The following is a 23,166-nucleotide window of genomic DNA, read 5'->3' as shown; positions in this document are numbered from 1 at the left end:
AATTGCGACCGTCAGGGAGCAGTTTACTATGAAAACCTCCACCGTCCGTCCGTCGGTCGGTCGGTCGGTCGGTCGGTCGGTCGGTCACACGTCACACGTCACACCTTTGCCCTGCTCATATCTCCGCATCAGTATATAGGGCTTGTTTGTTTATTGTATGACATCACGCCACATCATCAGCTGTGGACTCTGTGATGTCATCGTATCTCCATATATGGCCATCTCCGTATATGGAGATATAAGTCGTCCATGCCCAAGTATGGGCTGGTGAGGTCAGACTTTGTGTGATGCGTAGGTTATCTCCATATATGGAGATTCAACATTCCAGGCAATGCTCTCTTCCCTGGTGAGAATTGCCCCTTTATATAGGGCTTGTTTGTGTATTGTATGACATCACGCCACATCATCAGCTGTGGACTCTGTGATGTCATCGTATCTCCATATATGGCCATCTCCGTATATGGAGATATAAGTCGTCCATGCCCAAGTATGGGCTGGTGAGGTCAGACTTTGTGTGATGCGTAGGTTATCTCCATATATGGAGATTCAACATTCCAGGTGTAACTATGGCTACCCGTATGACGTGAGAGGTGGAGGTTGTGATATTTGTGGAGATAAGCGACCAACGGTCGCTTATCTCCCGATTAGGGAGTCTTACTGGTTAGTATCATCAGTAACACCTGTGAAGGAAGTCGAAAGACACCCGGAAGTAGAACAAAATGGCGTATATGCATATAGCTAGATTAGATTAGATTTCGTCGTTGTCGGGTGGAAACCTTGTATGTCCAAAACCGTCTGTTTTGTATTTATCATTTTTAAAATGATTTAAAGTAGTGAAAACAGCCGATCAAGCACACAACGTCTCGCTCCGCGAGGCGTTGTGTGCTTGTAGATCTGCTGTTTTCACTACTTTTGTGCGACGGCGTTGTATGATGAACCGGCCAGGAATGAACCGGCCGTTCGGGAGTTGTCCCGCTTTTCCCAATGGCCAGCACGTCCCTGCTCTCTCTCTCTCTCTCTCTCTCTCTCTCTCTCTCTCTCCTCCCTTTCGGAGGAAAGAATGAGGCGGAGAGAAGTTCAGTTGGAATAGGCATAAAAGGTCTGGAAGAGTGAAGGTTTGACACCTATAAATGTGACGGGATCCCAAAGAGCCTCTCTAGGCTTTGTCCAGTTCTAGGAACATGCTGTCAGAGTCGTGTTGTTGATCAGCAGCCATCTGTGATGCCACCGTTTACTGGGGAGTGAAATGTTTTTTGATCCACAAACAAGCTGTACTTCATCATGTCAGTGCTGATGCTGTGGCTCCAGTGTTGCATAATTCCTTTTTTTTTTTTTTTTTTTTTTGCAGGGGCACATAGATGTTGTCGCTGTTGTGGGGTAGAAACCGCTCGCTCACCTTGTAGTTTTGTTTTTTTTGTGTTTTTTTTTTCATAAATGAATACCCTATTAATTACAATTTACAGTTTTGGCATTTAGCAGATGCTTTTAATCCAAAGCGACTACAATAAGCAGGTAATACATCAATAAAATAAGCAAGATAATATGTCAGTACATCAACAACAATACAACAAATGCATAGGAATATAATAGGGCAAATTGTCTAGGACGAGTGGATTTTTGTCCTGGGGTTTTTAGCGAGGGCTCTGTCAGCATCCCTGTGTTGGCTGATCTGAGTGAACGGGTGGGGTTGTAGGGGTCGATCAGGTTTTGGAGGAATGGAGGAGCCATACCTTTGGCTGCTTTGAATTTTTTTTTTTGTAGCAGATCAGGTCACTTCGCCCCACGTTTGTCATTTTAGTAGCTGGATGGAGAGATGGAGAGGATGTGGAGGTCTTGTGGCCACCGGGTCTCTCTGTGTTCTACATTTCAATTGGCGTCTCCTCCACCGTCTCCACCAGAGAAAGATCTCCACCACCTCCAACTGCAGCTCCACTTCCACTAGTAACAAAGACAGATAGACATCAGGTCACTTCACCCTGAAAAATTCAAACCTTGGTTCGAAGTGAAGCAGTGAATTTTTATTCTATGTGTTCTAGAGCTATGACATCTGTGTTCTAGATCTATACATTCTGTGTTCTAGATCTATACTTTCTATGTGCTTTAGTTCTATATTTTTATGAATTATGAATGAATGAATGATTTTGTCTGGAGGGCCAAATTGTCATGTGAAGCTTGACCAATCCTCAATTCTGCATGCACGGCAAAGCCACTCCTTGAGAATCTATGGGAATCCTCGAAAAAACATGTATGGGACAGACAAAGCCACTCCTTGGAAGCGGCTTTCACCGCTTCAAAAACACCTGGCAAAGGTCACACATCAGCTTGAATCAGAAGGAAAGTCTATGTTAATGAGTATACCAGCACAGGTCATCCTCGATGGCCTCACACTAGGCCAGAGCCCCCACAGCCCCAAGGACATATTGGCTACTGCATAAAGAGCTTGTTTTACTGCAAATAAGGATTGATGTGTGCAATCAACAGCGTCATTACTCAGTCAAAGTTGTCAAAGCTGTTGTATTTCAGACAGAATGGTAGGGATGGAGCTTGTTAATTTTTATTGATAATGAGCACCCTATCGAGCCTGCTTATTGAGCCGGGCTTTTATCGAGCCCACTATTGAGTGTTTTCTAATATTTTGTGGAAAGACGCGAGACAACATATTCTGAACAGAACAGGTATCTTTTTTTTTATTGGTCAGTTGTTGTGAGTATGTGCCGTGTGGCAGACCACCATCTATGAAGATGACAAAAGTCAAACATATCGTTAATATCATTAAAACAACCATTGATTAATGTGCAATAAGTGTTAAATGGCTTTATATTATAGTTAACTATGAAAACCGGCACGTCCGTATCTCTGTCACGCCTGACATTGTGGTTCCCCTGACACATCACTGTGACATGTGATTATACCTGTGATGCAGTAAGACGCCTCAGGGCGACAAGCGACCTCGCCGAGTTTGTGCCATGTCTTGGCCGTCTGGCCAGTGATGTACATGGGACCAGTTACCCATATATGGAGACCCCTGGTACCCATTTATGGAGATCCATGTACTGTACATGGAGATATGCTGTGAGACCCCAAACATGCTTACTCAGTTATTCGTTATGTGAAAATCCTATGACGTCTATCACATCTGACATCATACAATCCCTTTTATGCCCATACATGGACATCCCTGTCTGAACCAGCCAGACAGATATGGGCCGTCTTCCTCCATATATGGGCATTCCCATATGAAGTCCTGTTAGATATGGACTTAATATTGATGACATCAGGGATCTCCATATATGGGTATAAAAGAGATTCTGTTAGAGTGGTTCCCATGACATCACAACATACAATCCTTTTTATGCCCATGCATGGAGATCCCTGCCTGAACCAGCCACCCAGATATGGGCTGTCTTCCTCCATATATGGGCCAAGAAAGCCCATATCTGTGTGGCTGGTTCTAATCTACAGACAGGGATCTCCATGTATGGGCATACAAGGGATTGTATGTATGATGTCAGATGTTATAGACGTCATAGGACGTTCACATAACGAATAACTGAGTAAGCATGTTTGGGCTCTCACAGCATATCTCCATATACAGTACATATATGGGTACCAGGGGTCTCCATATATGGGTACCAGGGGTCTCCATATATGGGTAACTGGTCCGATATACATCACTGGCCAGATTGCCTCGCGAGGACGCATGTCGCCCTGAGGCGCCTTATAGTGAATAGTGTACCTGTAATCATTTCTTGATCGCCTCTTGTCTTGATTGTTTAAACATGACGTCATGGGCCGAGATGCTCGATAACAGGCTTGATAAGCCCAAAGCTTATGGATAACGGGTACTCAATACATTTGTTATCGAGTGTGTAATTGACTCGGGTTTCGAGCTCCATCGCTACAGAACGGTGGTGTATAGAAGATGAAGGGAGCTCTTCCGAACGACTTTACTGTACATTTGCAATGCGTTCTCTCAAGGCTTTGTGTGTGTGCATGTGTGTATGTGTGCGTGCGTTTCATGAAAAAAAGGTCAAAAAATGAAATAATGCTTCCTGTGTCACAGTTCACGCCCTGTTAATCAAACATCCCCCGGCTGTGAGCCAGATCCAGTGGCCTTGTCAAAAAGCCAGGCACCTTCCCTTCACCTCCTGTCACTACCCAGCAGCCCTCTCTCACCTCCCCTCCAACACGCTCAGCAGGGACCAGACCCTGGAACGTCAAGGCATGTGAGAGAACGAGGACAATCATGTCTTGATTGTCAAGACATGGTTATAACGATAATTAGAGCAATAACCCACCTATCTCCCCGACTCCCAGCCCCAGCACCGGCGGGCCGTAAACGCAGACTACGCAGTCTGCGTAAGGCCCCGCCGACCAAAAAGGCCCCCACCGCCCCCTCCTCTGCAGAAAAGAACTAGTGCTGCATGGTTAATCGTTTTCAAACCGAAATCGCGATGTGATTTCTCTGCGAAGTAGACTTCCCAAGCAATTTGGAGACGTTTTAATTTTAGAAATCCCTTCATAATTGACTAAGCAATGATCAAATCAAACTGTGGTGACTTTCTTTGCTTCCTATAATACCCGCGCATCGCCGCACCGCTGAAAGTGAAAGTGAATGTGATGTTTTGGCACAGACGGTGGCTCCGGCCATAGCCGTGGGAACTATAGGTGCTGCAGGTGCTCCAGCACCCCTATGGGGAAGTTTTCATTTTGTATTTAAATAAGAAAAGAACAAACCAAACATAGCAAAAAAATGTTGCCTGTTGTTGTCGTTTTTTATTTATTCATTTATATATATTTTTTTTGGGGGGGGAGGCGGAGGATTTAGTGCTACAGTATATGTACATTTACAAATTATATAGCCTACTATAATATGTTTCAGATCATCGCCTTGGCATAGCCTACATCTATGCTTATTTGGGGGTATTTGTCCAGTCCTAGTTATGTTAGGCTATTTGATGCTACATCGCATGACGATTCTGCAATTTGGCCTATTTATATTTTTAAAAAACAGAATTAAACCCATTATAAAATGGATTAAAAAACAATAAAAAACATTATTATTTTTTTCACGGGAGCTCGCTACGCTTGCACCCGCAGGAAGGCCCCATAGCAGAATCATGCTTAGGGCCCCCGTGGGGCCAGAACCAGCTCTGCCCAGCCCCAGTCAAAGTTCAGAATTTTAATGAATGTGGAATTATGTGCAGATGTAATTTGCTGTAAATTAGGTGACTCCATTTCATTGACCACCTTTTAAAATATTTGATTTTAAACTATTTGAAATCAGAGCCTCTCTCTCACACTTATGCCAGTGTGCCAGTGATCACCCTCCCCTGTGCCAATGTTGGCACCCGTGCCTAAGTATATGCACCATCACCGCCAATGCGTCTCAGCGTCTGTATTCCCAGACACAGTATTGTCGTCATAGTAGAGAGGGGTTAGTAATGGCCATAGCCTAGTATGTCCACTAAATCAAAATAGACAAGTAAGACACCTCAGGGTGACATTGATTAGAATGTAGTAAAGAGACAATGACAATATCGTTTCTGTAGAGTGGAAACCTCGTATGTCCAAAACTGTTACTTGTCAGAATTCTAATTCAAAAACAACATCTCAAAACGCACTGCGGATCTGCTACCTTTGATGCTTTTGTGTGACCCTGTAGGTGTGTTCAAGTAGGGCGTTGATTTACCCCCCCAAAAAAACACACAACAAGTTGGCGAGATAGAAGGTTTCTGCCAGACAGTGACGATATAATATGTATCGCCAAGTCAAATTACAGACAGGAAAAGCTGCTCAGTCATCCAGATAACAGATTGGAGGGCGTCGTGCTAAGCTGCAGTATACAGTGGCACCATTCCTCACTGGATTACGGCACTCTTTCTAACGTTCAGCCAAGACTCACACACACGCGCACGTACTGTACGCACGCGCAGGCAAGAAAGACAGACCCAGTTGCCTGTGTCAAGTAACAGTCATTGAGTTTGCCCCTCAATAAACTCCCTGGTCAATGCCTAGATATGTCGGCCACAAACGCTGCCAAGTGTCTGTGTGTGTGTGCATGTGTGCGTGTGTGTGTTTGTGTGTTCATGCCTGCGTGTTGTTGTCACATACATACAGTAAGTGTGTGCATTCTCGCACCCGTGTTGCTCCACGGCGTTTATGAAGAAGAAATACTGTCGAGAGGGGCGTAAATCTTATCAGTCAAGGACAGAGGGAGGGATTGTTTGAGAACGGTTTGCTTCTCCCCTTTCCACAGGTTTCAGGATTTAAATTAAGCTCCGTGGCACCAGTGGCTACGCTCTGGCAAAGACAGAGACAGAGAGAGAGAGGGGGAGTCGAGGGGTGTGGGGACGGAGGGGCGGAGTGCTACAGAACTAGCATGGTTGCCCGCAGAAACAACATGCAATATTCTCAGATGTTTTCCAAAGGCAGGATTGCCAAGGCTTTTGTTATCCTCTCTCCGCTCCTCTGCTCTCCTCCAGGGACATGCAGAGAATGTTAGAGAGGCAGGGGCTGACATTTCTAAAAGGGCCTTTTGGTGAAAATATTGAAAATATTTTATACTATTTTATACTATTTCCAGTGTGTGATACTTCACTGAACTAAGCATAATCAAGTCATTACTGGAGATTTGGGGTACGGCATGGATTTCTACACATGCAGCCACACATGCAGCATCTTTCAACATACGATGCTGCATTCAAGTTCAGGAGAGTTTGGAAAGGGCCATTCTCTCGAATGCTGCCTTCAGGTATGGCATGGAAAGAGGGCATTTGCATTTCTTTCACCACAATAAAAGCATGCATTCATGGTCTGGAGAGGGCACTTTTTTACAGACAGATAACATGGCAGGGGCTCAAGCCCCGTTTGATGTCTATGTGTGCACGTGCCTGCTCTCCTCTCCTCTCCCTCCTTCCCCTTTGGCCAGAGGCTGGTTCTCCATCTCCTGCTGGCTGCGGTGGGTGTCCGGGCCTGTTAGTAAGCAGCTGTTATGCTCCCTGGCCAGGGGGGGAAACAGAGGCTGCAGCGTCCAACCGCACAATCCTGCCCATCTGGACAGGAATTAGTGGCTGGGGACACTCTGGAGCGCTTCTCACAACGCAGGCCAGCGCTGGAGGTCAACGAGGTAGCCATGAGTGCTGTAGGGAGCCCTCCTCAAACTCTCTTACAGGCCTGGGTTAGGAGTTAGACGCTCTTTGACAGTGATCTGGTTATTGAGTTGGTGTAACCAGGGACGTGCTGGCCATTGGGAAAAGCGGGACAACTCCCCAACGGCCGGTTCATTCCCGGGCCGGTCCAGGCTGGCCATTAGGAAAAAATAAATAAAATAAAATGTCGGCCGTTGTTCCATTTTGGGGGCTGGGCGGCCAACAAAGTAAATCGTCACTGTTGGGCAGAAACCTTGTATCTCCAAGTTTCAAATTTGTAAATTTTTTCGCAAAGCAAAGCCCTGCTTCATCATGCAAGGCCGTCGCACAAAAGTAGTGAAAACAGCAGCTGTTTTCACTAGTTTAAATCATTTTTCAAATGGTTTTGGACATACAAGGTTTCCACCCGACAACGACGAAATATAACTCATGTAATTGGCCCACTGGCTCGTCACTTGTCATGATCTGAAATGGCAAATCTTTGGGTAGCAGCAGCGCTATAGAGAGAGATCTCTCTCTATATCGCGCAATGAGGGCCTCTCCAACTCTTTTTCCCGGGCTGAATCAGGGGCCCAGCACATCCCTGGGTGTAACCTCGCGTCACCAGGCTTTCTCAGGGGGGAAAGCCTGGTATTCTTTTACTAAAAAGGTCGTTTGATCCGCTCTAGACCAGATGGCATCCTAGATTGGATGGTAGAAGCGGCGTCGCGTTGTTTTGGTTCCCCTTTTGTTTCCCCAATCCCTATATAAATGCTAGAGGAGTGTAGTCTTGCCAGTCGCTGCGAAAAGATGCCAAAAAAACTTTTCAAAAAATAAGTAAAACTAAGCCACATCAAGGGTTTTATTGGGTAGGTACTAAAATTATGTCATTGAGCTGCGAGGAATTGTTTTGGGTTAAAACTGATTCTGGTTTGGTAGTTCCGGCCAAAGTGTCGTCCGTTTTGACTACAAAATAGCGTAGGATGCCACCCGCCCCCGACCGGATCAAAAGCCCGAAATTGGAAGCGATCCCGGGCTAGAGTTGGTGTCTGTTGAGTCATTTAATGTTGTGTGTTGTTTGTTTGTTTTGTCAGAAACACTCACGTCAAAGTAGATTTAACCATTCATGACGACAAATGGAATACAGTTAAACTTGGCGAAACTTGGCCAAAAATAGCCGATCTTCCAACACAACACAACGCATCGCAAATCAGGGCCGTTTTGCTACAGCGCCCGAACACAGTCGCGCCGTCTTGAGTCTAGCGGCGTCACGCGTCGGCCTGTAGGAGTGAAGTGGTTGATGTCTTCAGCCTTGAACGTCTGAAGATGCAGCTGACAAACTGACTTGATTCCCCGAGCTGCGTATCGTGACAAATGAATGGCAGCACTATCACCCGCGCACACACACACACACACACTCTCTCTCACACACACACACACACGCGCGCGCACACACACGCGCGCGCGCGCGCGCGCACACACACGCACACACACACACACACACACACACACACACACACACACACACACACACACACACACACACACACACACGCGCGCACACACGCACACATCTGTCACTGACACTGAGGCTGGCTGTCGTGGCCTTGAGATGTGTGGTGTAAACTAACTGTAAAGTACATTTACTCAAGTACTGTACTTAAGTACAATTTTGAGTTATTTGTACTTGAGTACTTGAGTATTTCCAATTTCCAATACTTTTACTTCTACTCCACTACATCTCGGATCCAAATATTGTACTTATTGTAGCCTACACTACATTTATTTAAACTTTAGTTACTAGTTACTTTGTAGATTTTGAGTACTTCTTCCACCACCGCACACACCAGCCCCTATTTGTCTCTCTTCATCCCACTTTTCTCGCAGCAACTCGACAGGCCGACAGGAAGGAATACCCTGTATTGTCAGTTCAAATCAATCTTGTTGTGCTCGCCTTCCCTCCATTTGATGGCTGCCGTTTGTTCGCCAGCGAGCTCGTTTGGATAGATCATTAGCTGTAATTGGAACAGCAAGCCGGGGCGTCACATGACAAGTCGTTCCAGGTGAAAATGATACCATAACCCTCCACCCCCCACCCTCCGCTAGCTCTCTCCCTCCTCCTGCCTCTCATTAGTCCAGTAATAATGTCACTTGACCTCCCACTAATTGCAAAACAAACTCATCTGATTCTGTGTCCTAAATATGTCCTGAATGACAGGAAAAAAGTTGCAAGGAATTCCATGAAGGGAAAAAAAAAAAATCCAGAAATTCAAAATGGCCGCCATCCACACTATTATTAAATATACAATTTTCTTGAAAACCGAATACTTTATGAAGACAACATTTGGCAGGTGTGTTGCTGGGGGCCCAGGGAAATGCAGTATCAAGTTGGAACATGTTTGGATGAGCGGTTCTTAAACAGTGGTCTTGCCAGAAATAACTTTTTCGGGTGGGCCTGAATAAAAATGGGTGGGCACCACAAAATGAACAAATAAGGTCAAGGATCACAATTAAACTATTCTTAAATTGATAAAAGATTTACCTGTGGCATGCTGGTATGCAAATGAGTGCTGCCATTACAATATAATCACATTTCTACCATTTCTTCTGATTCCATCATTCTTACTAAAAACTAATGTTTGGAATGGATTCAGCACCCCCATGAACCCCCAGTTAGATGTCCCACAAGCTCATATTGCAAATGTATAAATTCGTCCAGTTGTTCAAACCAGGTCTTCTCACCTTTTGATTGGCTCCCACAAAGTTTACCGGAGCAGAAGCATCAGCGCCGGTCAACGTGGGTGAAAGACAGACCCATTCTCAACTTTGATTGGCTCCCATGGAGTTTCACCAGAGGAGTTCGGTTGGACTTGGAAGTAATTGAGAGGTGTTAGAGAAGACACCTTTATGAACAAATTGGTGAAGAAAGACATTATTTTGCAGATGGCAAAAAAAGTTGGCATCATAATAATTGGCTAAAAACTTTATAGCCATGTGCAAAATAATTGCTCACCAATAGCTTTCTTAACCAATGTGTTCATAAAGGTTTCTTCTCATACCTCTCAATTACTGCCAACCGAACTCCTTTGGGAAACTTGGGAGCCAATCAAAATTGAGAATTACTTCAAACACAACTTTTTCGGTCTGCCTTTCAGCAGCGGGTACATTGGCGGAACAATTAAAGACCGGGCCGGTATGCGAGCCACAATGCCACCGCCACCGCCACCTACACCGCAGTAATACTCACAGCTTAATTGTTCCACTTCCAGAATCAGAAAGTATCCGTGATCTGATGATAATATCATTGTATAGTTTCCTGCAGTTTTGCATCGCTGCCTGCATTTTACCCAGGTTAATATAACAGGAAGTAGGTGTAACAGAGGCAGTGCGATACAGAAAGGGGACCCAATTGCGAGGGACTGAGACTGACCGACTGTCGGAGGCTGACGGCCAGGCCTCCGCGGTCCGCGGGCCGGTAAGCGGCCGCATACCCAGCTTACCCGGACGCTCCGCCCCTGAGCGAGTAGAGGGCTCAACTGGGCGGTTAGCTACCCACATTGACCAGCGCTGGCGATCACGATTTGATTGAGAGGCGTCCTGAAGAATGGCCAATTATCTGACCAGGGAGTCATTCTTACAAAAAAACAAAAAACAAAAAAACAAAAACAAAAAACAAATGGTTGGAATGGATTCAGCATCCTCACAAACCCCCAGTTAGATGTCACACAAGCTCACGTCTTCGCACCTTTGATTGGCTCCCACAAAGTTTACGAGAGCAAAAGCATCAGCTCTGGACAACATGAGCAACGTGGGTGAAAGACGGATCGATTCTCAACTTTGATTGGCTCCCACACCTCACAGGCAGGAGTCAGTAGGATAAAACACCAGCGACAACACAGCCTCTGGCCGGACGCTGTCTTTTGCGAGAGATTACAGTGTATGTGTCATTTACATGTCTCAGTAAAACTCCTGTTTCATTGTCATAGAATGCAGCTCTGCGCAGCCGCTGCCAAGCAGCCTACTGACATATATTTGTATATCACGGTCATTCTCTTGTTTCATGGGTAAAATAACAGCTGGCAGCCAGTCTATTTGCTCCGCATGGCTGCGTGAACGTTGTTTGTTTTGTCATTGGCTCGCTCAACAGTCACACTGAGAAGCTCCCAAGCTTGATTCTGAGGGTAGTGAGAAAATACCGGCTCAGAGTTGTAACGCAAATAATCTGCGGTAGATCGCCGTAACGGAAAACCTCATTCAGTGAATGAGTTCATAGAGAAAAGTAGAATTGGCGAGTATCATGCACTTTGCTGCATCGTGTGTGTAATGGACATGATTGATGTCAACAAGGGAAAGGAAAAGTGCCATTGAATGGCATGATTTGAATGACTCAATCTGAGTGAGAACTGTCCAGGTAGGCCTACCCTCTCGTTTCCCCATCCTGTTGGATCCCCAATTGAGAACAAAATAACAGCAGCAGAGCTATATCCAGTTTCCTATGTCCACGAGTCACCCCTTCTCTTCCACTCTCTCTCTGTTTTATCATTTCAGATAGGCTATGCCAGTCCTTACCAGTGTGGGTTAGATTTACATTGAGACAAATTTAACTCAGGAATAATTGCATTCAACAACAACCCAATAAATAGCCAATCTGCAAGCTATCGATTGATTGATTGGTTGATTGATTGATTGATTGATTGATTGATTGATTGATTGATTGAATACTTTATTAGCAGTTTGCATAGTTATACTAACAGCCCTGCATTAAAGTATCCTTTCAAGTGCGTTGTCCTATCACCATCTCTCCTCAGCGCGTCTTAAATCTGAGAAGGCGTTTAAGCAACACAAATTGAACTTCTAGGGTCGGCGCTTTGCACAGCTTGTGCATGTGACCATGCTGTAAAGCGCATTTATACACTACAGCCTTTGGTCTACATCACCTTTGTGTGCACCGTACAATGAAACATAACAAGTTCCCTTTTTAGAGACTGAAGGGCAGGGGGAATGAATGCTGTCACATGCTGCCATACTGTATGCCAGGTGCCAGACACAGCGGCCCAGAACATGGCTCACACGCTCAAGGCCAGAAACAAGAGAATGCACTTCCAGAACCTTGGAGAAAAGTGTCCCCATATTGTACGGCGCCTGCATGTGCTTTTGGCCAGATAGGAAGCCCAATATCGTCGTTGTCGGGTGGAAACCTCGTATCTCCAAGTTTCAAATTTGTACATTCTTTTGTACAGCAGTAAAGCCCTGCTTCATCATACAAGGTCGTCGCACAAAAGTAGTGAAAACAGCAGATCTACAAGCACACAACGCCTCGCACCGCGAGGCGTTGTGTGCTTGTAGATCGGCTGTTTTCACTAGTGTCATTTTTAAAATGATAAATGCAAAACGAACGGTTTTGGACTTTTCATCCGACAACGACGATATGCACAGCTGTAGACATGCGATAATACATTTACAGCTTGTTAAATTGCACGTTTCTTTTTGCACATTAAGTAATTGTAGTTAAACCAGCCAGCCATGCTGAAGTTTGCTCTCTTCTGTGGAAACTTTTGGCTGGAGCAGTGGTGCCAGCCCTATAGACAGACATGTCTTTGAATTTACTGACAGACTTGAGTGATGAGGTTATAGTGTAGGTTGGTTGTCCTATACTAACAACAGACTAGCCCGATTGTATAACAATCTTTCCTCCAGGCTATGGGATGTAGTCTATCCTCAGCTGGCTCAACAACTAACCAGCCAGTTGCAGATCAATCATCCCATACACGCTATAAGATGAAGACTGTGAAATCCGAGCCTATAGCCAAATTCCAATACTCTAACTTCGATCCTCGCGTCCTCCCCTCGCACCTTACAGTCCTGCCTCCGAGCGCGAGCGAGGAAACAAGAACTAAAAGGGAGGACGGAGGAATCGATTAGATTAGACTGGCCAAATTCCAATACTCACATTTCTGTTCAGTTTTCAGTTTTGTGTTTATTTAAGGTGCAACACCTCCCAAAGGGTCTTTGTGCATTTTGCAACCACTCGTACAACAAAAGCACAATGGCAAAGAATACACTGCAAATGTGCCCAGCAAGTAGACCAAACAATCAATATGAGGCAGTGCACAGCTGTAATACAAATCTGTAAAAAATAAAGTTTACAACACAATTATTTAAAACCACAGGGTAAGAAGAGGTGGAAACAATCGTAAAATCAATACAACTGGGGAACCATATAATGCAAGGAAAAAGGATGAGTTTTAGTTTAGTTTAGTTTTATTAGCACATTGATATTGTTATAAAAAATAGAACAATACATATTAAGGAAACAAAATACTGTGAAAGGAGAGGAAGAGGCTTGTTTGGAATCCTTTCCTTAGTGGAAGAGGTCATTAATTTGAACGGGTACACATTATTGTGTATCATTATTTTATGCTTTAACTATTGAAAAATAGCAGATATACAAGCTCACAGTGCGGCACCGAGTGCGGCGCTGCAAGCTTGTAGATCTGCTATTTTTGAACAATCATGAAAATTTGAATTTTGACCCGATTCTATAAGTGTCTTTTGAATCCTTCAAAGATTTTTTGAAAAACCTATGTTTCTATGTCAGCAATCTGGCCAGCCATCGTCAAAGAAAAGGTCCTTTTCACTTATATGGAGCTCAGTTAGTCTGTTCTTGAGAGACTACTATGTCAGTGGTGCTCAAACCTTTTCATGTGAAGGATATTTATTTGGCCACGGACCCCCATCTCAAAATATCTAGTTCCAGGGACCACCCAGAAGCAAGATTTGAGTTACAAACCTTCACTTTAAAAATACATATATTCAAAGATTTGCACACATTTTCACAACTTTTTCAAAAATAGCAGATCTAGCAGATCAGCGCGGCACTCGGTGCCGCGCTGTGAGCTTGTATATCTGCTATTTTTCACTGGTTAAAGCATTCAATAATTCTAGGCCTAAATGGGTTAAATAATGTCCAAACTGTTGTCTTCTCTAGTAACTGGATTTCTGCCTCCTCACCAACTCCGTCATCCAGATGTCATGTTGTGCTTAGAGTTCATGTAGCCTTGTCGTGTTGGCCCCTCGCTCAGTTCCGTCTCTTTACATAAGAAAATATTAATAATAATAATCCTCTGGTATGCAAGCGTGATCTGGGTGTTTGGTATGGAAATACTCTTCATTTGGTTTTAGGCTCTCAGGTGAATCCTATTGTAAAAAAAATATATATATATACAGTACAAACAAATACAAAACCGTTTGTATTTGTATACACAATATAAAAAAGTAGCAGATTGACAAGCTCAAAACGTGTTGCTTTGGGCCGTGTTTGAGCATGTTTTGAGCTTACAGATCTCCTACTTTTGATGCTACAGCGATACTACAGCGGTAGTACAGGGTTCCCCAATTAGTTTTCCCCAAGGGCCAAATTATGTCTAGGGTACCAAGCCGAGGGCCACAACATTGGCGGGTGGCGACGGTGGCGTTCCCTCTACTCCAGCGAGGCGTTGTGTGCTTGTAGATCTGCTGTTTTCACTACTTTTGTGCGACGGCCTTGTTTGATGAAGCAGGGCTTTACCTTGCGAAATAACATACACATTTTGAGATACGGGTTTTCCACCCGACAATGACGATATACTAGTGTTGTTGCTGCTCTTATACCACCATTATTACTGGGGTTGGTGGGGGCCAGACAGTAGCCCCCCGCGGGCTGCAAATGGCCCGCAGGCCGCCTATTGGGGAACCCTGCTGTAGTATGATCAAGTATAGAGCATTAATTTACGGAAAAACACAATGTAAAAAAAACTACAGAGGTTTCTGCCCAAAAGCAGCAATATCTTCTTTTGGTTCAGAGGCAAACATCATTATAAGTGCTGGTGAGGTGTCTGACTGTGGGCGGGCCTCAGCCCACGTGTGACCACATGGATCAAACACACTGTTTCCTGGCCGAGGAGGGAGGAACCTCATGAGAGAGATAATGTGTGCATTGCGTGACTCCATTCACTGAATATCCACGCTCAGAAGCAATTCGTTTCAATTCGGGTTGTGCGCTTGCCAATTCCATTTCTTCAGCTTCCCGGGCCATTAAGAGGCTGTTTCTATCACCATGCATTTACGGTTCAGAAAAAACAACCTGCTTTATTGAGTCTGCAATGCCATAGCCTCGGAAACCCGGGCTTATTTTGGCGATCGGAAGGAAAATAAAGCCTGGGCTAGCCCACCTATAACTGTGGTTCATGGCATTTTAATTGAACATAAAATAAATGTAGCCGTTCAGATATCTTATTTTACATCAGTATTGTTCATGTGAACTGATTTGTTTAGGCTTATCCATTATCATTATAACATCGCTATGATTTATCACTCGTTTTCCACCACGGCTCACTTCCTCATTTCAAAGAGCCGTTCTAGAGACTCGGTTCGTTCGCGAACGTCCCATCTCTACGGAGGAATCGGTGAGATTTGCTGGGGGCATAGAATGTCCGCGTTAGGTTAGACTAGCAATGCCATAAACACTGTAGCGTATCCTCTCTCTGTCGGGTGGAAACTTCATACTGTATGTCCAAACCTGTTACCTTTCAGGAAAAGGAACAGGAAACTATAAGCGGCGCGTTTTGCTTATGGATCTGCTACTGTTGATGTTTTTGAGTGATGCTGTAGTATGATAAAGTAGGGTCATTAATTTACAAAAGAAAACACAAAACGTTCGAATATGGAGATGGAGGTAAGAGGTTTCTGCCTGACAGCATAACTATTATGCTGTTATTTGTTCCCGCTGTCTGCAGGCAATATGATTTTAATCGTTGTTAGTTTACAGTGGAGTGGCCATACAGTAGCATTAGCGCTGGTGCCGGTCCCATTCAAGCGCTAGCGTTCTGACATCTCTCTTTAACAAAGATGCGGCCAATTTCCATTGAAAACAATGACAGCAATCTCATTGGGGATATAAATGATGTCTTTGTCTATTGTCCATTGTAGGAAAACAAATAACCACTTGCACAAGAAGCACGTCTCTCTCTCCTCAGGGCTCTGCCTAACCCTTTTCCATGCGCGTGTGCACGTGCGCGCGCACACACACACGAAAAAAGAGGATGGGTCGATAGGCATTCTTGGTGCTGTGTAAAAGAATGTGCTTTTTTGGATTCGTAGCTGACCAGGCCACGTGTGAAAGAATAACACAATCCATATTGAAACAAGGCTTGTTAGAGCACGCCAATGTTTAGTCCCTAGAGCGCAGGGCGACTATTAGAGAGACAGAGAGATGCTCATGTATTCAAAGCTCTATGAGTGTTCTACATTTCCATATACTGTAGGTAGAATGTGTGATAACTTGGCAAACACCTGCCTGCCAAGCTGCAGTGCCTTGAAGCCTTTTATTAGACAGCTGAGTCACACACACACACACGTTTGCCTTCCTCACACGCACGCACGCACGCACGCACGCACGCACGCACACACACAGTGTGTGGCAGTGACTGCTTAAAGAGAGGGTTTGACACAAGGCTTCAGCTCTCAGCATGAGAGAGATCATACCCTGAGAGCTAGCTCTCCCTCCCTCCCTCCCTCCCTCTCTCTCTCTCTCTCTCTCTCTCTCTCTCTCTCTCTCTCTCCATCTCATTCTTACCATCATGTTCTTTGTCTTTCCTGTCATCCTCCCACTCTCTGATATCTCCCTCTCTTTCCCCCTTCCTGCTACATCTGCACCCCCTCCCATCCTCTCTCTCTCTCTCTCTCTCTCTCTCTCTCTCTCTCTCTCTCTCTCTCTCTCTCTCTCTGCTCAGTGCGCAGTCTGCGCACCAATTTGCATTGCACAGCACACCCAAACACACATCTATACAGGTACAAAGTGGACATATGTTAATTTGTATGAGTGCGTGCGTGCGCGCACGCACGTGTGTGGGTGTGTGTGCGTGCGTGCGTGTGTGTGTGTGTGTGTGCGTGTGTGTGTGCGTGTGTGTGTGTGTGTGCGCGCGCGCACGCCGCCGCGCTCTAAGTACATTTACTGCGGCTGAGTTCAACACGGATGCACTGTGTATGTTTGAGGCGAAATTAGATTTAGCGTTTGAGCTGAGTGCTCTTTGCTTACGCATGCAGGCAGCATAAATACAGTCAAATTAACACTGTATTCGTGCATGTGTGCGTCCGTGCGTCCGTGCATGCGTGCGTGCGTTTGTGCGCGTGCGTGTGGACCAGAATCCCCTGTCACTTCTCCTGTGGGAGGAGAGAAGCATGGGGAGAAAGGAGGGATGCATTTCAATTCTCTTTCCCTCTGGTTTCATGAGAGAGACGTCGCCAACATGCTGACTGAACCCTACGGGTCAGGAAGACGGAGAGAGAGAGAGAGGGCAGTGGCGTCAGTTCAGAAAAAGCTAAGGTATATGGCAACATGACTGGTGTCTTCGCGCGCGTGCAAGACACCAGTCATGTTGCCATACCTTAGCAACAGACATGATACATTTATTTTAAGAAGTACATTCTATTTTTCCTCCAGTTTCTAAGATTTCTTGGGCTGGATATGGCAGCCTGGAACGGTTGTCCAAGTGCAGCTAAACTTGGCCTTTTTTTTTTGTAAACGTGCCTCAATTAACAATAATGCATTGCACCTGTGCAGCTGTGGAGGGAGGGTCTGCTGATTTCACTTTGAATTCAAGGGAGGGTCATGCAGTTTTTCAAAAGCAAACAATGGCTCCAGAGGTACAGGCACTTACCGTATGCAACCATTGTCAACAGCCTTCTGCTTCATTTAATGACAAACCCTGGGTGCCATCCCTAGAAATGCCCCACAGTCACTGCAGTTAGTGAATGAACTGAAGTGACTATGTTTATACTACAATGTATTTTCCTAAAACAACGGAGAGCTGTGTAAGGCAGCAACAATGGTCGTCAGAACTGTATCCCCCCTCCCTAAAGTAAAAAGTGAAATGGTGCTAAAAAAAATAACATTAGGTTAACGATCGCTCGTTGAAAATGCGCATTTGACCCAGATTTGACCACAGGCAATCAACAGCACAACATGAATGCCAGCTGTTATAAGCCTTCTCTGTGTTGTGCACATGTGTCAACTGTTTTATCTGTAACCTAGATGTCAAATAACCTGTTCTAAACCTGTGAGAACTTCTCACCTTTTTTGTGATGTCCACGTTGACTTTTACACTAGCAGCAGTAGGCTACTCAGGTGCGTTTATATGCACAGGATGTATTCCACTTATATTCGGAATGACTGCTCATTCAGAATAGAAATGCTCATATAAACGTTTAGGAATGGCTATTCCGGTCTGACCCGAATTAATTTTCATTCTGGTCTGAAGAGGTGGTTTATGCCGTTTCAATCGGGATACATTTGTCATATAAACGCTCCATTCGGAATGAACTGCTGTCTGAACTGCCCCCCCCCCCCTTCTCCGACCTGAAGTAGGCCTACTTTGCGCATGCCCAAAGTTCTATTCGGAATGAATCCTTTGGTCATGTAAACGACAGTGGAATGAGGGATACTTGTATTCAGGTCCCATGTAAACGTTTGGGTATGAAGCTCTATTCGGAATAAGTTCATTCTGAATGCCATTCTGAATGTGCATATAAACGCACTGTGTGTTACTTTAGTTTGGAGGGTGTGTTAGTTTATATTTGGAAATATATTTTTGGGATGAAGTGCAGCTGGGATCTCAATGCATTATATTATATTATTGTTCATTGCTGCTTCCACCCGAACCCGTTTTTAACCCTAAAAAAAAATCCAAATTATTTACAGTAAAAAAAGAAAGAAAGAAAATACATTTCGCAGTGCCCATCCAGAACTTGCATCTCTGTTCTGTTCTTGCCACTGGTTAGGAATAACTAAGTTTAGGTTTTAGGCATAATTTTACTGTGGTAAATGTCATGTTGTAGGGGAGGGTCAATCTTTTTTATTTTAATGCTTGGGGAGGGTCACTGATTTTTCCCCCAATTGAGAGGGAGGGTCATGGCATTTTATAAAAGGGCTTATACATTTTCTCCTGTAACCCCCCTCAATAAAAAACGACCCCTCCCTTATTTTACTGTAATTTAACAACATAATAACCAGCACAGATAGACAAACCCCTGCCATACCCAATTGACGCCCCTGAGAGAGGGAAAAGGGAGACACATGTGGGCGAGCAGGCAGGGCGGCGGGATGCAGCGGTGGTGAGGTTAGAATGACTCTGGGTCGCCAGAGGACCAAGATAGAGAGAGAGAGGTTGTGGGAGAAGAGAGAGGGAGAGAGAGAGAGAGAGAGGAAGTATGGGAAAAGAGAGAAAGAGAGAGAGACACTGGAAGGACAGTGAGGGATGGAGGTCTTGAGAGAATTCTTCTCTGGTCTGGCTGGCTTGGATTTCACTGGTGTCAGCTGGAAAGGACTGTATTGTGCACTTGCACTGTGTGCCACTGTGTGTGCCTGAGAGCGAGTGTGTGTGTGTGTGTGTGTGTGTGTGTGTGTGTGTGTGTGTGTGTGTGTGTGTGTGTGTGTGTGTGTGTGTGTGTGTGTGCATGCATGAGTATGTTTATCTGTATATCGTCTCTGTGTCGGGTGCTCACTCAAACTGTTACTTTTCGTTGTAAAAATGTTACTAAAAATGTTTTTGTGAAATTCGAAAGCATTAAAAAAAGCAGTTCTACAATATCAAAACGTGTCGCGTTGCGCCGCGTTTCGAGCTTGTGGCTCTGCTACTTTTGATGCTTTTTGTGTGACGCTGTAGTATGATCAAGTTAGGGCTTACATTTACGAAAAAAACAACAAAAGTTAGAATACAAGCGGTGCATATCCACATCCTCCATATCGTCGTTGTCGGGTGGAAACCTTGTATGTCCAAAACCGTTCGTTTTGCATTTATCATTTTAAAAATGAGTTAAACTAGTGAAAACAGCCGATCTACAACGCCTCGCACCGCGAGGCGTTGTGTGCTTGTAGATCTGCTGTTTTCGCTACTTTTGTGCGACGGCTTTGTCTGATGAAGCAGGGCTTTGCTTTGCGAAAGAACGTACACATTTGAAACTTGGAGATACAAGGTTTCCGCCCGACAACGACGAATGGAGGTAAGAGGTTTCTTTCTGCCCGACAGCGACGATAGGTGACCTGTTGACCGTGATTTGTTTCTGATTGCTCTAATATGACACAAGGAGGGCTGTTTACCATCCGATTCTGGAGGTTACGTCATGACAGAATATTGTGTGACACTGGGTGGCTTTAGGTGTGACAGTGAGATCGTCTATTTTCACTTTTTTAAATCATTTTTAAAATGATAAATATAAAACGAACGGTTTTGGGCGTACAAGGTTTCCTCCCGACAACAATGATTATGTAGATGCAGCGTCCAGTCCTGTGACCTCGCCGAAAAGTGTTTTTTTTTTCAGCCAAACCTCATGAACTAAAATCAGAAATTCATAACGGACACGACGACAGCTGGCTGCTGCCAAATGGAAATGAGAACAGCTGTGGAAATGTTAGCGAGGGACATACTGTAGTCATACAGTGTTGTTATTCCTCTTTTTGTTTGTTTTCATTTTTGTTGCCTGGAAAAAAGAAAAAAGCGTGGAAGTAAGACTGGACTGGGTTTCTGCTGATGTCGCCTGAGAGGGTGGATTTAACTTGAATCTGTTTTCACAGTATATATGACTGAATATATTACATTCTCTCACATTTCATGCATATTTGATATCAGCTGCTACAATGCGTGATGTTTTACTCGCATGAGAGGCCGAGGTGCTCTGCCTTTTGTGTAGGTTTTAGTTTTAGTTTTTGAGTACACATCTTATGCATATATTTGATATTGTTTTGTTTTTATATGAGATTTCTCTCTCTCTCTCTCTCTCTCTCTCTCTCTCTCTCTCTCTCTCTCTCTCTCTCTCTGTCTCTCTCTCTCTCTCTCATTCTCTCTCTCTCTCTCTCTCTCTCTCTCTCTCATTCTCTCTCTCTCTCTCTCTCTCCTGTACAGGCAAAATGGAAATTGTGATGATTTTCTCTCTCTCAATTTCCAATTTGATTCAAAGGCGCTTTATTGGCGTGATAAAACATACTTTTACGTTTACATTGCCAAATAAAAAGTGCAAAAAAACTATCAAAATAGAACAATGTATGTAGAATTTAACGAGCCATAAAGAAATGTGTAAACAGAGCTGGACAGGCTTGATAAAGGAGAAAGGAACTGGAATCTTGGAATAACGTGGAATGTTCTTTCCAGATGCTACGTCCTACCGGGGAAACTCCCCCCTGCTAGGTGATAAGAAGCGGCCTGCTCACTCCTCATGCACTAATGGAAGCATAAGCTCAGTTCGGGGCTCTCCCCAGGTGTGGCAGTGGGAGAGGAGAGCCCAGGATTACAGCTTAGGCCAGGGGTCTTCAACAGGGGTTCCGGGACCCCTAGGGGGTCCTCAGAGTTACTACAGGGGGTCCTCCAAATCTTTGTGATAGAAACCTTTTTTTCTCCTTTTTTATATTGACCACTTGAACCCTAGTGTCCAAATTCTGAGAGCTTTAGTCGAGAATAGCAGATCTATAGCTCACAACGCTTCGCGCTGCGAGGCGTTGTGAGCTTGTAGATCGGCTATTTTTAGCAAAGAGCTTTGGTGTAGAGGGGGAAAAAGAGCAGACTAAGTGAGTGAAAGTTCAAGTTTATTAAGTATTGACGGTTCAAGAGGTTAAATATCTGAAAACACAAATTGACATGAATCCAAAATACACTGATGATTGTGCTGTCAAACGATGAAACTATATGGAATCTATGAAAAGGTTGTGGGGGGTCCCTGCTTCATCTCTCTCTCAGCTAAGGGGTCCTTGGCCTGAAAACGTTGAAGACCCCTGGCTTAGGCAATTGGCACTGGGTGAAACAATGAGGTTACAAAATTGTGGGATAAAAAAAAAGTAAAAAAAAAAAAAGAAATAGTTATACATCTATCTATCTCTTTCTCTCTCTCTCCATCCATGTCTCCACCTCCAGCAGACCCAGAGGTGTCCAGCAGCGACAGGACGCCCGGCCCGCAGGACCAGCACCCCGAGAGGCCCCCCGTGGTGAGGGTGAGGGGGCCGGCCACGGCGGGGTCGCCCCCTCCCAGCCTGCCCTGGAGCCTGGCCGCGCTCCTTCTGCTTGCACCGGGCCTGCAGTGGACCCTGCTCTGATCCTATCACCACCCCACCTATACCGACACACACACACGCACGCACGCTTACGCCTCCATTTTGTACTTAGTCGTGCGCCGGCGTTGCGCGTCGTAAACAGCAGATCTACGAGCTCACAACGCGTCACGTTTGGCGACGCGGTGTGAGCGACTGCTATTTACCTGAGCGACGACGCCGTAGCACGACTACGCGCGGCCGAGGCACCTTTTTCACGTGCGTTTTACACACCTTAACACTTATAGCATCCTGACTCCTGTCCCCGGGGAACGGTTGGACGGATTGGAACGGAAGAACGGAAAGACACGGGACGATAACGAGATCGAGAGACGCAGGGGACTGACTGTACGATGACCGCGGCTCACGCAGGGACTTGTTGCTCTGTATCGTAGGTGTGTGCGTGTGCGTGTGCGTGTGCACTCATTTACAGAGATTGCTACTTATAGCCTTGCTACAGTATACTTCCTCTGGGCTGCCCTGTGTACACTGCAGGCTGTGTGTGTGTGTGTGTGTGTGTGTATAGGGACACTACCGCAGCCATACCAGCAACCGCTTCTCTCACACACACACGCACGCGTGCGCACCTTGTGAAGAAGGTTACAGGGCATTTCGTCTGGATTACACACACAACTGCACATAATTACACGCAAATGCATGCATTAATGGATGTGCATTGCACACACACATCCATATAAACAAACAAATACATTTACGACTCCAGTTTTTTTTTTTTCTTATTTTGCTCTGCTGTTGAATTTGTCTCACCATCTCTGGCTAAAACCTTATAGCCCTGGTCAATGCACTCGCTCGCCTTCCAGGCCGCAAGTTGAACTATACACTCATTTTGAAAACCCACTTTTGTTGTTTTTCTGCAAAGTTTAAGGAAAGCATGACAGATAGACAGATACTACATCTGTTACC

General features: G+C 45.0%; 1 protein-coding gene across 1 annotated transcript in view; it reads left to right on the top strand.

Moving 5' to 3' along the window:
* Positions 1 to 22,248, top strand: part of LOC308285136 (glypican-5-like) — a gene marked incomplete at both ends in the record, with an annotated part of 308,188 nt that extends 285,940 nt beyond the window's left edge. The window contains one exon of the mRNA XM_080725853.1: positions 22,070 to 22,248. Within this exon, the coding sequence (XP_080581979.1) occupies positions 22,070 to 22,248 (179 nt within the window). The remainder of the gene's footprint in view (positions 1 to 22,069) is intronic.
* Between the last annotated feature and the right edge of the window lie 918 nt (positions 22,249 to 23,166).

This window comes from Nannobrachium achirus (genome assembly GCF_963921795.1).
Source record: "Nannobrachium achirus genome assembly, chromosome: 5".
Taxonomy (NCBI): Eukaryota; Metazoa; Chordata; class Actinopteri; order Myctophiformes; family Myctophidae; genus Nannobrachium; species Nannobrachium achirus.
Note: the sequence above shows the minus strand (reverse complement) of the source record. Positions and strands in the feature narration are given on the sequence as shown.